Consider the following 18,770-nt stretch of genomic DNA (forward strand, 5'->3'; position numbering starts at 1 on the left):
AGGCTATAACTTTCTCATTCTGCATCAGCACACAGCCTAAACCCAACCTCGATGCGTCACAGTAGACCACGAACTTCCCTTCCTCCGAAGGAAGACTCAACACTGGTGCAGAAATAAGCCGTCACTTCAACTCTTGAAAGTTGTTCTCACACTTCTCTGACCAGACGAACTTCTGATTCTTTCTTGTCAATTCTGTCATCGGCGAAGAAATCTTCGAAAACCCCTCAACAAACCGCCTGTAATAGCCAGCCAACCCAAGGAAACTCCGCACCTCCGAGGCATTCCTCGGCCTCGGCCAATCCCTAACTGCTTCAACCTTAGACGGATCCACCTTAATCCTTTCTGCCCCAACTATATGTCCAAGAAAGGTCACCTCTGGTAGCCAGAACTCACACTTCTTAAACTTAGCGTACAACTAATGCTCCCTTAACCTCTGTAAAACCTATCGTAGATGCTGCTCATGCTCTGCCTCTGAGCTGGAGTATACCAAGATGTCATCGATGAAGACAATGACGAACTGATCCAAGAAATCCTTGAACACCCTGTTCATTAAGTCCATGAAAGCCGCTGGGGCATTGGTCAGACCAAAAGACATGACCAGGAACTCATAATGCCCATATCGTGTCTGGAAAGCTGTCTTTGGTATATCCTCATCCTTGATCCTCAGCTGGTGATAACCAGATCGAAGATCAATCTTTGAGAACACCGTCTTACCCTGCACCTGGTCGAACAAGTCGTCAATCCTTGGCAGAGGATACTTATTCCTTATAGTCAACTTGTTCAATTCCCTGTAATCGATACACATCCTCAGAGTCCCGTCCTTCTTTTTAACGAACAACACTGGAGCACCCCATGGAGAGTAACTAGGCCTGATGAATCCCAAATCCAAAAGTTCTTGCAACTGTATCTTCAACTCTTTCAGTTCTGCTGGTGCCATTCTGTACGGTGCCCTAGACGCTGGTTCTGTCCCTGGTGCTAACTCAATCTCAAACTAAATCTCCCTACGCAGCGGCAACCCTGGCAGATCCTCAGGGAAGACATCCAGAAACTCACACACCAATCTAGTCTCTCCCGGCCCTGCCGGCATGACCCTAGCGGTATCCACTACACTAGCCAGAAAACCTATGCATCCTCCCTGCAGCAAGTCTCTGGCTCTCACTGCTGAAATCATAGGTACACGGGGTCCAGACACCGCACCCACAAAGACAAAAAGGTCCTCACCCTCCGGCTCAAAAGTAACCATCTTCTTCCTACAATCAATCGTAGCCCTATACCTAGCCAGCCAATCCATTCCTAGAATCATATCAAAGTCTCCCAAATCTAATTCAATCAAATCCACCGAAAGTTCTCTACCATCAACCATCAATGGCAGTGCCCTAATCCACCTCCTAGAGACTACCAGCTCCCCCGTAGGCAACAAAGTCCCAAACCCCGCAGTCCTATACTCACTAGGTCTACACAGTCTATCAATCACTCTACTAGAAACAAAAGAATGTGTAGCACCAGAATCAATCAATACTGTAAAAGGAAAGCCAGCACTAGAAAGCTGACCTGTCACTACTGAGGAACTAGCCTCAGCCTCCGCCTGAGTCAAGGTGAATACTCGAGCTGGGGTCAAGCTATCCACCTTTCCTGCTTCACCTTTCTTCACCGTTGGGCAATCTTTCCTAAGATGCCCCACTACCCCACAAACGAAACATGCCTTGGCCTTGCACTCTCCCAGATGGCGTCTTCTACACCTCGAGCACTCTAGATAGGTCCTCCATGCCTCACCGCCACCCTGATGACCACCCTGACCACCCCGACCCCTCTTATCAGGACTAGGAGCGGCCGACGTGTCAGGAGTCTTCCTCTTGAAGTCACTGGGGCCTCCGCCCCTACCTGTCCCGGAATATGGAGGCACCGCCCTGCGGCCCTCACGCCTCACTGCGCTCTCCTTCCATATTTTTTTCTCCGCTTCCTCAGCGGTAAGAGCCCTCTCAACAGCCTGGGCATAAGTTATTCCTCCAGGTACCGTGGTAATCCTAACATCCCGGGCTATCATAGCATTAATCCCCCTGATAAAACGATCTTGCCTAGCAGCATCAGTAGGCACAAGATCTGGTGCAAACTTTGCAAGCCTATCAAACTTCAGGGCATACTCTATAACAGTCATACTGCCCTGTACCAGACTCACAAACTCATTAACCTTTGCTGCCCTAATAGCAACATTGTAGTACTTCTGGCCAAACAAATCCTTGAAACCTTCCCAAGTCAGTGTGGCAACCTCTCTGGTCTGCGATGCCACTTCCCACCAAATACGGGCATCCTCCCTCAACATATAAGTGGCACAGGCCACTCTATCCTATCCTTCAACCCTCATGAAATCCAGAATCACTGTAATCATAGTTAGCCACTACTCGGCTTTCAATGGATCTGGTCCTCCCTCAAAAACTGGGGGTTGCTGCTTCCTGAACCGCTCATATAACGGCACCAACTTGTTAACAACCTCCCCTGGCTGCACAGCTAGTACCACTGTAGGTGGTAAAGAAGGGGCAACACTCCCTGATGGAGCCTGCTACTGCAAAATATGAATCAACTCATCTTGACTCTGTAATCGAGCCTGCATCTCAGCCATTAACTGCTGCCAGTTCTCAGGGACTGGCGGAGGTGTCTGGCCCTGGTCATTGCCCCTGGTCCCAGACCCAGTGCCGGCTAGTCGTGAAGATTTCCTTGGACGCATAACTATCCAAGTCAATCTGCAAATATTGACTCGGCGGTCAGACCACAATGACAGGGTAAAAGCTTCTCCAAAACTCAACAATAGAACATAATCATTCACAGATAACCAACACATATAAGCATCCATGCACCATAAACAGTCAATCATCCATATACTCATTTACATGCACAGCAATGTTAATAAACATGCCTCAATACCTTCACACAACAGTCAAGGGCCAGGCCCTATCAGTATCTCATGCTTCCTAGCAATTCAATCAATAACACACATGCATAACTCATCTCAGGTACATAAGCACATAGGCACACATATACACATTACCAAACCCCGACTTGAGCTTGTCTCCAGCAGCGAATGTACATATCCAGGCTGTCTCCAGGAACCCTTAAACCTAGGACGCTCTGATACCAAGTTGTAACGCCCTGGATAGCCAAGACCATTACATTGTGTACTTATAAAGGTGCAAGACTCGCTAATCAAGTCATTAATTTGAAAACATGTCACTAAACATGTAAGATCTATGGTTAAAAAGGTTTTGGTCTCAAAAGACTCATTTCATATATTTAAACTGTAGTAAACAACGGATCCCATACAAAACAAAGTTAAAATAAGTTTACAGACTCCCAAAAGTACATGAGTATCCACTAGCCATACTAAGGCAAAACAGACAGTCTTTAGGTTCCATGTCCTTGCCAAGACCTCAACCGTGGCGGCTGAGCACCTGGCTATGTACATTCCGCTCGCCGAGCTCTCCAGTCAGGGCTGATCTAACTTGCCCTTGCCTTTACCTGCACCACGTAGCACCCATGAGCCAAGGCCCAGCAAGAAAACATCATAGATAACTCAAACAATAATAACAGACGAATAGCTCAATAAGCATGTATACCCATCAGACAATCCACAACAGATAATCAGCATGTACAATCCAATGCAAGATATATTCAATCACACATACTGTTCATATCACATAATATTCAGGGCCAACGACTTAGGCCGCACCCTCTGTTTAACCCACTGACTCTGGCCCGCTTAAACCAAGCTCAGTGCATAATAAGCTGTCCTCGACTACCAGTGGCCGAGCCGCGCCCTGTGCGCTAGTGAAACCCTTGGCACCCTTAGGCCGTTGGTTCACTAAATGGCTTGCATGGCATAATACCATCTTTTCAAGCTTTTACAATAGGGAGCCCTTAGTCCCGTCACATATATTCAACCAGGTGCAGTTTTCTTACCTTTAGCTTTCAGATGAATTAGTTACGGGCGATACTCCTTGAGCGCGATCCGATCCTTGAGCCCTAGCTTAACACCTAGTCACAACCATGAAGAAAGATACCATTAACAACCTTAAATGAGTTTCCAAGCCAAGTTCTAGTACTCGGAACATTGAACTTCACCAAATATGGTAAAAGACTCAACCCCGAGCACCCTAGGTTAAATTCCCAAGCCTAAAATCTTAAAATCCCAAAATCCCTTAAGCGCCGCGGCATGGCCCCCAAACAGAGCCATCCAAAGCACAAAAACAGGTAAGGACCGCGGCATTTCTTGGACCATGCTGCGGCCCGCCCTCCTTCCTCAGCATGCAACAACCTCGAAGGGCCGCGGCTCACCAAGAACCATGCCGCGGCCCGACCCTTCGAACCCGGAAAAAACCACCATTTTCAATCTCTAAACCTCACCTTATGCCATCCCAAAGCCCCCAACTCAAAACCAATTAATAATAACAACATTAGAATGATTAGAACAACACAATCCAACCAGAAATCCAGCCTAAGACTCACTAATATCCCAATTCTAAATTCTGAAATTTCAAACCCACAGAACTCAAAACCAGCCATGAAAACTCTCAAATTCAACCATCAAACTTTAAATTAAACCTTACCTCAGCTGTAGAATCACTTCTCCAAGAGTCCCCTGACCTATCTTCAAAGTTTCAGGCCTCAATTCCCACCTTGAATGTCAAAACCATAACTGTTTAAAACTCAACCATTTCTTTAAGTTCCTAACCCCAAAAACGAAAATTCAAAACTTACCTTAGCACTAGCTCAGACCTTGATCAGTTCCTGAGCTAATCCTCTAGATTATTCCCTTCAATTCCCAAAGACACAGCTTAATTCCAGCAGTTCTCTCTCAAATTTCAGTAGTTTTTCCTTTGCTAAGAGAGAAAAGAGAGAGAAGGAGAGATAGGGTTGGTTTATACTTTTCTGTCTAGTATTTTCTAAGTCTTCCAAGTATATCCTTAGATTATTAGACTAATCCCAAAGCTCGGGGTGCCGGAAACGTCCCCGATGCCAAAACGGTAAAATCCCCCAATAATCCCGCCTAGACATCCTAACCTCAAATATATCTCCAATTATTTATTTTCATCACCCGATAGTCCAAATCACTACCTGATACCTAAAATACCCCTGACTTGTCCAAAGTCAATTATAATACCCCGTTGTGACTTTTCCCGCTATCTAGCCCTAGGATCGCCTCGAGTCGCCGGCTGCAGAATTATCCACATCATAATGTGGCTCTCGCATATATCTCAAACATATATATCACATCAGCATATAATATCATCAATTATCATAAACACACAATTAATCATATATTTACGCATTTAAATCAATAGCATTCATTCTAATCCCAGTTATGCCCTCCCGGCACACTAATCTAGGCCCTTAAGCCTTATTAACGAATTTGGGTCGTTACACATGGCCTCCTTACAGCGGTCATGCTTAAGGATGTGAGTAAGGCGGTCCTTGGCTGACCTTAGGGTGCGGCCCGATAGTTTGGCCCCTGGGGGAACCCTCTCAGCTTGTTGGGTCTGTTTGGTAGGGGCCGGAGGTGAAGGAGTCATGGCAGCAGGAGCAGGAGGAGGCGGATTTTCCTTCTCGACAGGAGCAGGAGGCTGGGCAGATGTTTGGCCGGAGGGTCCATCCTTCGAAGGATCAGTGGCTCGATTCTTCTTAGCCGAAGGCACCTGACTGGATTCACCATCATGTTTCCTGGTCGATTTCCTCTTTCGGACCAAGGAAACCTCCTCTTCCTCCTGAGTGTTGTACAGATCAAAAACGTTTGCAGAAGCCATTTCTGCAAAAGAGATAAACATGCAGACAGTAAGTCAAAAATAGATGACAAGTTATGCTGCATCAGAAAAGAAATAAAGAAAATTACAGAGTCAAATACCCAAGCTATTACTACTGGTCGCTATACTATTGACTCTACTAGTCATACACTCACTCTCTGCCATGAAGAAGTCTGGCCCTAGGTTTGGAGCATATGTAAAATTGTCGTCCCTGTTGAATAAATGATAGGGAATTGGCAAGTTATCTAAGAGTGAAATAACAATACCGTTTTCGTCAGAGGACTCGTCTAAGTCTATGACAGGCTCGGCTGCCTTTTGTTTTCCCTTTCCTTAGGGGGCAGAAGACCGTTCTGCTGGGGGAGTGCCAATGGGTTCCCTGATTATAACCCCAGTCGGTCTCCGTCGAGGAGTAGACGCTGGTGGTTGCTGCTCGGGATTTTCCTCGGCAGCGGCACTTCCTACCGCAGGTTCCCTCACATCCTGGTGAGGGGCCAGGAGGCCAGCTAGCCTCAAGTTGGCCTTGGTGACCAGGGACTTGACGCTCTTCTCAACGTACGTCATGCTGGCCAACATGGCAGACCTCAACACCATGTCTGGTGTTGGGTTTGGTCGCAACCAAGGGCCTGAAAAACACAAGATGTCTCAGAAAAATGCAAGGAAATTTGCTAAGTAAAAACAGCGACTAGTGGAAAAAGACATTTACCTCCTCGAGTGATGGCCAAGTTATTCGCGACCATGTCAGGTGTGAGGAAATACTCCTAACTGTATTTCCCCACGTTGGAAATGTGGGTGGTGTCACTCGGGAAGGTTCGGGAGGTCTCCTGGTGACAAAAATGAAAGAACCCCGTACCAGATTGTTGGGGGTTGGACTTAAGGTCAAAAAGATAATTGACCTCATGGGGGGGTAGGCTCTGGCCATTTTTTATGGTTATAAAGGATATAGAGTGCAGCAGCCATTCTATATCCGTTGGGTGTAATTTGGAAAGGGGCGACACCAAAGTAGTTCGCCACCCCCTGGAAAAATGGATGGAGAGGAAGGGTAGCCCCAGCCTCTATGTGATACCTCGACCAGGCACTGTAAACGCCTCCAGGCAAATTTTCCCTCTGATCCGTAGTAGGGATTTTGAGAGTTACCCCAGTAATGCCATACTTTCTGAAGTAGTTGGCCAGCATCCTGGAGGTTACTTGGCTAAGTGGGGAAAGATACCACTCGACATCGGGAAGAACTGAATGCCGAGGGCGGGCCCTAACTTGGATGTGAGGGTCTGGAACAATGTTTTCTCGACCACTGGTCGAGGAAACCACAGCCTGCGAATCAGGCTGGGCTGGATGGTTTGAAGGGTGTTCAGGTTTTTTCTTCTTTTGGGCAGTGGACTTGACACGACCCATTCTGACTGGGGTTGGTTGAGGTCTGGAAGGAGAAATTCTAGATAAAGGAATCTCGTGGACGCACTGAGCTGGCTGTTCTTCGCCCTCGAGCAGCTGCGCAAGAAGATCATCGTCGATCGGCCTCTCACCTCCCAACAAATCTGGCATTAAAATCTGGGGACAGAAAAATGGGGAGGTGAGGATGAAGAGCCTATAAAGTTGGTTAGAATAACGCTGCTCGTGTATAAAAGTCTAACTTTTATACAGCAGCATTCTAACAAAAACTAAATTTTTCATACGAATAGTTTGAAAAACTGATCAAAAAGTTTTTCTGAAAAAGCTTTTTCAACTTCAGTAAGGGTGGGAAAAACCCAGTTTTTCAACTAGCATAAAAATCGAATTTTTACTTCGATTTTACGTCCTAAATTTATGATCTCAACTATCAAACTGATTCGTAACTCCTAAATGGCAATATACGCCACCATATCTAGCATCACTCACAAATACCCTATTTTCATGCATCTCTACCCAAGAACACAGTGCAATATCAGAACCTAAAAAAACTAGCTTAAATCGGCATGCACAGCAAGGTAAAGGATGCAAAAGTTCTGAAGCTTACCTATACGAAGATTGTGGAGTTCTAGAGAAATTCCGAGTGAAGGTGTGCAAACAGCCGATTCCTGGAACGATGAAGGATGATCTTCAAAGAGGTTCTGAGTTCTGACTTGGGGGTTCTTGGAAGAGTTCTTGACAGAAAAATAACTTGTAAAAGGGGAAAAGGAAGTTTTGGAAGTTATATATATCCCCTGAGATATGGAAAAAGAGGTAATCATAAGTTTCCTTTTTTCAAGGCGTAGGGAAGAGTGATAGCCATCATAGGATTGCTTGGGAACCGAAAATGCATGATTAGACGTGAGTAGGTCACTTTTTCCAAGGAGGCACGAACTACTCTGATAGATTTGGTGGGGTAATTGAAGAGTCGTTTTGCTAAAAGTTTATTTATTGCTGGTCGTAATAAATAAACTTGGGGGGCAAAATGTTATCCAAAGATCAGGCGTGGATGACGTGCGGACATTTTTAACACGTGGCTGACACCTGACAGAGGATCTGTTCGACCATCGACCAGGGAGATTCCCCTGACATAACATTTGGATTTTATATACGACCAGCTTGGTCATATACTCCGTATATTTTGAGATGTTCTTGTGCGATTGTAATCATATCCGAGATTATCTCCCATGATTCATGGTGATCCGATTATTTAGGAAAGAATATCTGTAACTAATTCATGTAATCCTCCTTGAGCCTATAAAAAGAGAGAAATAGCTCAAGGAATGGACTTTCGGCTGATTTAAGATTTTTCTTTACAAGAGAGTTATAGCTATTATCTTTCGAGTGTATTGTTCATCCCTCTAAGGCTTGTGAAACTCGGAGAACCCTAGTTCTTTGATCACTCATTTGAGAATTAATATCAATAATAGTTTAAGTGGACGTAGGTTATTACCAATTCGTGGGGCCGAACCACTATAATTTGTTATGTCGTTTACTGTTCTTTCCATTAGATCTATTTCAACACTTTCCATCACAACAAGCATTTGACTTCGTGTCAGTTGATCAAAACGATGGTCAACAGTAGTCTTATATTATAATAATAATATTTTATAATATTTGAATTTATATTAATCTAATTAATAAATATTTATTTTTAATTAATTTTAAAAATATATTCAGTTAAATATTTAGAATATTTAGTTAAAAACAAAAAATACTGTCAAATCCAAAATTTCCTTTATCTGCGAAATTTTGTATAAAGAGATGTATGTGCGGTAGTGGGAGTGACGTATAAAACCATAATACTTTAACTGGCTCTATGCTTGCGGGATGTTAATTCTAAACATAATTTTTTTGTATTGCCTTAGGTCAAGCTAAGTATAATAAACATTATTATATATACATATATATCTTCTGTAGCAATATATATCCCTCTTCACACTCCTCTCTCTCTCTATATATATCTCTTCTATATAATAATAAGTGTGTAGATAACAATTTTTTTAATTTTAATAATTTATTTTGTTAACTTTAATGAAATATTCTAAATATTTAATAAAATATATCTTTAAAATTAACTTAAAAATAAATATTTATCAATTATATTAATATAAATTTAAATATTATAAAATATTATTATAATAATAATATTTAATACAAAACTATATATATAATAATTATATTAATATAAATTCAAATTCAAATATTATTATAATAATAATAATATAATACAAAATTAGATATTTAATAACTATATAAATTTAAATTTAAATATTTTTTTACTAATTATATTAATATGAATTCAATTATTTAAAATATTATTATTATTATATTTAATACAAAACTACATATTTAATACTTATATTAATATAAATTTAAATACTATAAAATAACATTATAATAATAATATATAATATATAATTTTTATTTTTATTAAAAAAATGATCATTTATATTTAAAAAGATTATCATATTATATATAATTAATATATATAAACATGATTTAATTTTTTATTTAATATATTTAGGTCATTCATTTATATATATATTTATTTATATGACAATTTAATAAATATAATTAATAAATTATATAAATAAAATTAAAATCTAGTATATATATAAATATATGTATATATATTGCACGAATGAATATTATTACCATACAATACCTCAAAAATTGTTCATGTTCGTACATATATGAATAGGGATAACTTAAACATCTTCAAGCTGTCCGATCATGAAGAAAATTGGGCAATTGGCTAAAAGCATCTCTATCTATATATATAAGATATTTGGTGTTAGCTAGGGTTTGAATAATTTTAAGTAAATCAAACCTTCGGCAACTTTTCAACATGGATTGCTCTATCTATATGGTTTCAAGTAAAGTTATTTATAAATATCAATTGTACTTCGATTCAATTATGTAACCGCGTAAAGATCGTCAAAGACTACTATTACACGCTAATTATTATTAAAAATTATATATATATTTATATAGTAGCAATTTTCTTTCACATAAATACAGTACCCCCTATATTAGCGATAAAAAGTTAAAGTTGTGGTGAGCTAGCAACATACAGGGTTCGAGATCAGACAAGAATTAACATCAGATCAAAAGATTATGAATTTTACTTTTATTAATATTCAAATTGAGCTCAAGTAATCTTATATTGAATATGACAAAATTAATTAAGGCATAATGGAATGGGTGGTGTGAAGAGTTATTATTATTATTATTTAGCTCTTTCTTTTTTTTAATCTCTTTTGAAATATTTTTTTTCTGTAAGTATTTTTTTCTGAAGACGTTTTTCTTTTTTTAAAAAGAAAGAAAAAAAAACTAGCTTTTGCAAGAGACCAAAGAATTGTAGCAAAATAGTTTTTGTATAGAGTACCACAGGTTGGTCTTTTTCTGGGTCGTATTGCCCTTTGATGACTAATTGTGGGACAAATATCACCCCTTGTAGTGATCTCTCACCATTACCACTCTATATATTTATATTCATATATATTTTCTTTTTGCATATTTCTACATGCATGATTATATATACATTTTTTTATTTATTACTTAAATCTTTTAAGATTCCCTAGTTCATCATAAAAAACATGTTTTTACATGCACGTCACTTTCTAATTTCATTTTTTTTCATAGTGGTATAACTATATATAACTAATCTTTGTAGGGTTAGTATTATTATATGAGGTTTGAGCTAATTTGTTATCAATTGAATTAATAAATACCTCGTTTTTGGCGGGAGACTTGGCTGTCAAAGAAAGAGATCCAATAGAGATGAGATGAGATGCTTGTTTGTAGTTTTTCGCCAATTGGAGGGCTCCACAAATTGATTAATTGAAAAGCTAAGACAAGATGGCTAGTAGTACTGATTTTTTCATGTCCATGTGGCAAAATATAGTCTTGTCCACGTGTTAACCAGCTGCTGGTAGGTAAAATCCGTTTAGTTATAAGCCCTAAGTGAAAGTTAATCATGTATTTATATATGGCATAAAAAATCTTAATTTGGAGTTGATCAATTTGTTAAAATCCTATGCAACAGTAGTTGATCATAACACTACTGAAAATGCTGCTTTAAAGTAATGGTATAATGGATTTTGACGCATTGACACTTGACACAATTAATGAACTTTTTTTTAATTAAACATAGTTTTTAAATTCAATTTTAAAAGTTCATTAGCAGCCGGCTATTTAGGCCCACAAAGGTTTTAATTTCAAATAATCATAATATTCAAAATCTGGCTTTGTTTGGATTTATCACAAGGTTAGGTTTAGGTCATTTCGAGGAAAGAATTGTGTGGGGTATTCATTTTCTATTTATTATTTTCTTATTTTTGGACAAAACCCAATTTTGAATTATTCGAAATTTTTTATTTTGTTGTTGTATATATGGAGAGTATAAAATGGGTATTATTTGGTGGCTCTGATGAAGACCCCTATTTCCTCAAAGTTTTTTCTAACTTGTTATAGTTTATATATATATATGATATATATGGCTTCTTGTGTTGTCTTCCCTAAAACATGGCATAAGTTCTTTTCATTTATGTGTTCTTTTATCCAACATATTATGTTATAAGGTTGACTTTGTATACAATGATCAATTTTGAATTTTAGCATACTTTCTTCTTTGGTACTCTTCAGTTTTATTTGGGGAGTGTTTTTCAAAAGGATTGGCCACACCAACTTTTTTTTTCTCCTCCTCAAATAAATGTCATCCCTACAATAAGAAGGAAGCCAAGTTTAGCCATTGTTTTACCAAACTTTACCAACAGTTATGACTATTCTTTGATAATACAATAATAAACACTTGGTATCTCAATAGTTCGGAAACACCAAAAACAGATCATACATGATGAGTTGTTTAGTCGAATCATGTTTAGTGAAGGGTAATAGTGAGACAAGACTAATAAAAATTATATATAAATCATCTTAGGTACGAAATGGAAATTAAAACTACCTTGATAAAAATAGAAAAGAAGATAAATATTAAACGTGAAACATTAGAAATCAATTAAAATGGGATGGGACCAATGTTGTGTTCAAAAACCCAACCACTTTAAAAAGGAAAAATATAATAAAGTTTTTATAATGAGAAAATAATAAATAAATAAATCAATGAACCTTTCTATATTGAAGAAATCACATGACCCTGAGCTATAACAAAAAAACACCATCCACATGATAACAAAAAAGAAAAAAAGAAATTTTTTTGAAAAACAATTCATGCTTCCACAAATATATGACCAAATTACACACTCTGCCCCGGCATTCATCTGTGTCGCGTTATGCACAGTCAAATCCCATTGGTTATAACGAGCTCTGGTCAATATTCCCAATTGGATCTTAACAATTTTCTACCAATCACAACAAAACGTTGATATCAAGCGCCTATATGCACGTGGAAGAACCGACAATTTATTCGTTTTTATATTATTATTATTATTTTGAAAAAAAAAAGTGCTGAACTCAAATTGCTTGAATTCTTATAGACTGAATATGGGAAATATTATGCGAAGGTGTTAGGTCACGAAGATGGTGATGTTCCCTTTAATCCCCCGACTTCCTCATTATTCAAAAATTTGAACCCACAAACCAAACCCATCATCCATTCCACAGTCATATACAATACAAAATTATATATTATATATTATATATTATATAGTATATGTGTATATAGAAAGAATAATGTTATAATAATAATATTTTGAGTGCAATGTGGGCTTAGTCTACACTGCACATTGATCCAATTAATGTTATTGTCATGGAATTCAGCGTTATTTTCAAACTTCCCTTCATACCCGCGCACTAAAGCGAGAATCCGTTGATGGAAATTATTTCTTTTTTTTTCTTTCTATTATTAATTATTCCTTTTTCTTTTGAGCATATATATATTATAATATTATATAGTAAAATATACAAATCTAGAGAGAGAAAGTGAGAAAGTTTCAAATTAGTATTCAACAGTAGCAGTAGTAGTCATCTTCATCTGTAGAGAGAGTAAAATGACAGACTATCATTGCCTACTATCATAGTTTTACATTACAAGAGTTCTTCTTTCTACATCTCTGGGGTCAGTCCCACTTCGCACTTCCCACTCCCAAACTCTCATACTAGTACTACTGTACTACTTACTGATCCAATCTCACCCATTCATTTTCATTTCTTTTAGAGTTTGTAATTGTACGTACAAATATACATTCTTATTGAATTAAGTGAGAGTTGCCCAAAAGCCTATTTTGTGACACAGTCCTCTTAGTATTCCACTTATAGCTCTCATTGCCCAGTTTTTTCCTTTTTTGATTTTTAATATTTTTTTACCCTTTATTCCCATTTCGGTGGTGATTCTCTTGTTCTTGTTGGATTTAGTGTTTTGAGCTTTGAATTGTCATAAGAGGAAATGGGTATTAAGTAGCGGAAGAAAAAAATAATCAAAGGCATGACCGAAAAGTTAGAATCCGAGGCAGTGTCCGATATCGTATAGAGTCTATGGCCAATGTTTTGCTTCTTTCTTTTTAAACCCAACAACAGTATCAGTAAAGGTTAAGGTAAAAGGATATATCTATTTTTTAAAATATATATATAAATATTTTAGTAATAAATAAAATAAGTTAAGGAAAGAGAGGGAAGTGTGCCTTTTGAAGAAGGTGGGGGAAGTGAAGCTTAGTTTAATATATAGAGAGGTATTACTTACTAAGTTACCATTGTGATTTGAGGTTGCAAATAAAAAAATAAACTTGAAAAAAGTTGGGCTTTAGTATGCTTTTTGGATTGGATAAAGGGGAGGAGCGTCCAAGAAAGGAAGAAGAGAGCGTGTGAAGATTTAAGTAAATAAAAACAATGCTGAACACAAAGAAGAAGACTTCTGGTAATGAAGATTCTAAGAAGAAGGAGCGCCACATTGTTACGTGGACGCAAGAGGTCCCTTTCTTATTACTTTCTTAATACTTAAACTCTGTTTCATTCCCATTCTATTATTATTGTTCTTGTTCTTATCTAAGTTTGGTTTTTTTATTTTTGAGCTTGATTGCTTGGTGGGTTCTTCTTATTTTGTACTCTTGTTCTTCTTCTTCTTCTTCTTCTATGGATGGTTTTCTGAGTTGGGGTTGTTTGAGTTTCAGGAGGATGATATACTGCGCCAGCAAATTAATGTCCACGGAACAGAGAAGTATGAGTTTTTTTCATACACTTTTTCTAGGTTGTGTTGGGGATTAATCGATTTTCTCGGGAAAATAATATAATTTTTTTAATCAATCTTTCTGCAGTTGGGCAATCATTGCTTCAAAATTCAAGGATAAAACGACTAGACAGTGCAGAAGAAGGTAATTAGTAATGATGATGATGGTGTTTGATAGCATTTAGGATTTGTCATGTTGATTTCTCTTGTGATTATTGGTTCGTTTCTATTTATTCTGGTTATTTTTTATTGATTTTGTAACAAAAATATTGTAGATGGTACACATATTTGAATTCCGACTTCAAGAAAGGAGGTTGGTCACCGGAAGAAGACTTGCTCTTGTGCGAGGTAATTGATCCGTCCATCAATAATATTCAGATATGTCTTAGCTTGGTAAACACTTGGGGGTTCATTTTTTATAAAATAAAAAAAAATCGATCTACTGTAGCTAATATATCAATGGTAGGTGAAAATATATGAATATAAATATATATTTTCTGAGTATATTTGTTGGTTTATTAGAACCCTTTATTTTGTATCATCAATTTTCATATAGAGCAAAACCATGTTAAAGTGGTTTAGTTTTTAATCTGTCGGCAAAAAGTTAAACAGAAAATACCAATTAGGTACTTATCAATGATTTAACCATTATTGGTTAAAATCTAATTTGTTAACGGTTATATACAGGCTCAGAAGATATTTGGTAATAGATGGACAGAAATAGCAAAGGTTGTCTCAGGCAGGTATAGAAGCTTTATCATCTCTCTATCTCTCTCTCTCTCTCTTGTTTGCATTCTAAACAATTTTTCATGATTATTGAAGTAATGTCATATCAACCACCGCCTATGCAGAACGGACAATGCTGTGAAAAACAGATTCTCCACCTTGTGCAAGAAGAGAGCAAAATATGAAGCTTTGGCAAAAGAGAACACTACTTCATACATGAACTCGAATAACAAAAGGGTTATATTACGAAATGGATTTAGTACAGATGGAACTTCAGAAACCTCAGTATCAACAAAAAAGATAAGGTAGAATGAAAATACATTTTAGAACACATTGTTGTAGCTTGTAAGCCAGTTTGGGTCTTCATAGGGTAGAACTAGCTCATTCATTTTTCTCATTAATGCAAAACAGGAGGAGCCACATATCTGATCCCTCAGAAAACTGCAACTTCGAAAGCAGATTGCATAAACAGTTCCGAACAACAACTATGAATCAACAGCAGCTACGAGCACCCTTTGCAGTCTTAGTTCAGAATTCCCATAACATCAACAACATGCCACCTCAGCATCATGACAATATCACTAAGGAGGTTGTTGCTGATGGTAAGTCACCTCAAGTTTTGGTTTGAAACACAACCTCATTTTCTGTAGAGAACCTGAGAAGCACACAGTGTAAACAGTTTTGAGATAATTACACAAACAATTATTAGCCAAGCCTACAAATATTGGTTAAATTTTATCTTTTAGATATTATGTGTGGAGATTGTATCTGCTATAATTCCTATTAGACCGCAGCGTATTCTAATGATGCTTTCATTTCTTTTCCATCAGCAGCACAAAATAACAAGTACGAAGGATCATTTCTCAGAAAGGATGACCCTAAGATTAATGCTTTGATGCAACAAGCAGAGCTGCTTAGCTCACTGGCACTAAAAGTTAACACAGAGAACACAGAGCAGAGTCTTGAAAATGCTTGGAAGGTGAGAACTAAATTATGTTTGATTTGGTCTCAAACATACCACCATCATAACTGTTTTAAAAAAATTAAAAGTAGGCTCCCTGCCTAACCCTACAATATTACCAGGAGACTAAAGCATTATTATGGATATGCCTAAGAACTCAAACATTCTAACCGTCATAGCTGGTTATAAGTAATAATCTAACTAGCCAGTAGTATGAATGTTAAACTACATATGGCTCACACACAAATAAAAGCTGTTTAATTGAATCCTAGCCAAGCAAATTCAGCTACCCCCTTAATATGGCCCCATCATGAAAGAGAATCTAATACTCATGTAATGTTGTCGTGTAAACTTTTTGTATCACTTGCATTTCTTGGTACAATGCATATCATGCCCAACAAAGTTTGGAGTAGCTCTTTCAGTTCTCACACGTCTAAGCAGGCAATATAGACTGATCTTTGCAGTGAACTTCATTCCTCTTCACATATAAACATTAAATATATTCAGTCTGCAACTCTTCCAATATTGATGAAATACTATATGCAGGTCCTCCAAGATTTCCTTAACCAAAGCAAAGAAAGTGATATCCTCAGATATAAACTCAGTGATTTTGATTTTCAACTTGAAGATTTTAAGGATCTGTTGGACGACTTGAAGAGTGGCAATGAAGGAAGTCGACCATCCTGGAGGTAATAAAAAATGGTTGGCAGTTATATTCAAATGAATATATGAGAAGATTTGTATCATTAAATAGGCTCTAATGAATGAACATTGCATTGCAGGCAGCCTGATTTATATGATGAGTCTCCTGATAGCTCTGAATATAGTACAGGATCAACTACCATGTCCCAAACAGCAGGTGATAAAACAGACCAAAGTCAAGCCGAAATATGTGCTTCACACCAGGATGTTGGATGTAGTTCCCAGTCGATCCATGTTGGAGAAGAAAGTTGTGTTGGTGAGTGTGACAACGGGATGATTTGTGGTGGAACCTCAGAGCAAGGTAAAGAAACCCTCTACATATATCATGGCCAATGTCCTATTGTTGCAGTATTTTACTGAGATTTTCTGACAATTATCTAATGTTTTCAGCTGAGATATTCCCAACTTGCAATGAAGGAACAAATGATAGCCAAGTCGTTTCTGCATTGTCAAGTACAGAGTTTGGTTCTCCTATTCATGTCACCCCAATGTTCAGATCCTTGGCAGCAGGAATTCCCAGCCCAAAATTTTCAGAAAGTGTAAGTTCTTGGAATTTGACCCTCTGTGATATAAAAAGCGACAAATATTCATGTGGGTATTTCAGAAAAATAACAAAACAAAAAACAAAGTAATAATATAGGGTATTAGCATCAGCAGCATAGGTTGCAGTGGTAGTAATTGTCAGGATTATGCAATGATAGCCATTAATCATTTTAATAAAACCAATAAAATTAACAAAGTTTAATTGTGAAGTGCAAATATAAATGAGCTTTGATAGCCGTTAAGCATTTTAATAAAACCTTTAAAATCAACAAAGTTTGACAGGTAAGTGCAAATATAAATGAGTTCAAACTTATAAAAATCACATCTATTGAAACAGAAACTTTTCGCTTCGTTTGTACAACTTCTTTAAATAAATAACCTTAGGATGTTATTTCAAATTTGATTCGAGACTGACACTCATTTTTGTGAAAATTTTCAGGAGAGGAACTTCTTGCTTAAAACTCTTGGAGTGGAGTCCCCATGCCCAAGCACTAATCCGTCACAACCACCACCCTGCAAAAGAGCCCTCCTCCATAGTCTATAACTAAACTTTTCTGATTCAGCTCACATACCGCAATTCTACTTCTCTTAAGACCCATTTTGGGGTCACCATATTTGTTTGAATCCCCTCCTGATTGCAGCAGCAAATTAAGCCCGAAATTTTACAAGAGGCATGTTTGAATCTGCATACTGGAACCACTAAAGATCTAGAATGTTATGGTGCATTCTAGCATACTACTAGGAACACATCTAACAAGGTGTTGTGTGTGTTCTATTCTTCTTCTCTACAGAGTTTCTACCCCAGAGACCAGCCTCTCTACCCAGTGTTACTACTTAGTACTACTCACATAAAATCTGTGTGTTTGGTGTGTCATTCTTTTGTTTGTTTGTCATATCTTGGAATATGTCATTCCAGGGTGTTCCCATTTTTGGCCTTGATTTGTCACTTGTACAGAAACCTCCTATTTAGTCTATAGTCAATCAGAGTGTAAGTATACATCGGCATCTCGCCAAAATCCCAGCTAGAATATATATAACGAGGAAGAAAATAGAAAGAAAAAAAAAAGTAAACAAGGATAACCAGTTGAAACTGATTACTACATATTTTTTTCCCCTTAGTTCTTGGGTGTGCAGAGGGTATAGAAGAAGTTTTTCTTATTGATTTTTTCTGATTTCTGATGTACTGGCACATAATATGATTTGAGTGGAAATGTGATTTTGGTTTTGGTGTGCACATATACTTTCTTGTCCCTTTCTGAAACTCATATACTTATATATATATATATGTCAGAATTCACGCGGTCTGGTGCGTGTATTCTTGGTCTCAGAAGGAAATGTAAATATCAGAATTCAGTCTCCAGAAGCACAGAAAAGAAGAAGCATCACTGCACAAGAGCTAAAACTTTCACGCGGATAAAGTAAGAGAACTGAAAACAAAATGGTTGGG

At 37.7% G+C, this 18,770-nt stretch overlaps 1 protein-coding gene across 2 annotated transcripts; it reads left to right on the forward strand.

Annotated features, from left to right (window-relative positions):
- The first annotated feature begins 13,166 nt into the window (after positions 1 to 13,166).
- On the forward strand, positions 13,167 to 18,559 carry LOC133823083 (transcription factor MYB124). 2 transcript variants are annotated; one of them, XM_062255676.1, is made up of 12 exons: positions 13,167 to 14,135; positions 14,336 to 14,382; positions 14,480 to 14,536; positions 14,667 to 14,739; positions 15,079 to 15,134; positions 15,243 to 15,422; positions 15,529 to 15,719; positions 15,951 to 16,096; positions 16,625 to 16,767; positions 16,861 to 17,081; positions 17,171 to 17,319; positions 17,763 to 18,559. In XM_062255676.1, exons 1-12 carry the CDS (start codon positions 14,055 to 14,057, stop codon positions 17,865 to 17,867), a joined length of 1,449 nt encoding a protein of 482 aa, XP_062111660.1. In that variant the 5' UTR covers positions 13,167 to 14,054; the 3' UTR covers positions 17,868 to 18,559. The 2 variants fall into 2 exon arrangements, with proteins under 2 accessions (XP_062111660.1, XP_062111659.1); XM_062255675.1 differs by having other exon boundaries at positions 13,168 to 14,135; positions 15,948 to 16,096.
- Positions 18,560 to 18,770: the final 211 nt, after the last annotated feature.

The sequence above is a fragment of the Humulus lupulus genome, chromosome 3 (assembly GCF_963169125.1).
Source record: "Humulus lupulus chromosome 3, drHumLupu1.1, whole genome shotgun sequence".
NCBI lineage: Eukaryota > Viridiplantae > Streptophyta > Magnoliopsida > Rosales > Cannabaceae > Humulus > Humulus lupulus.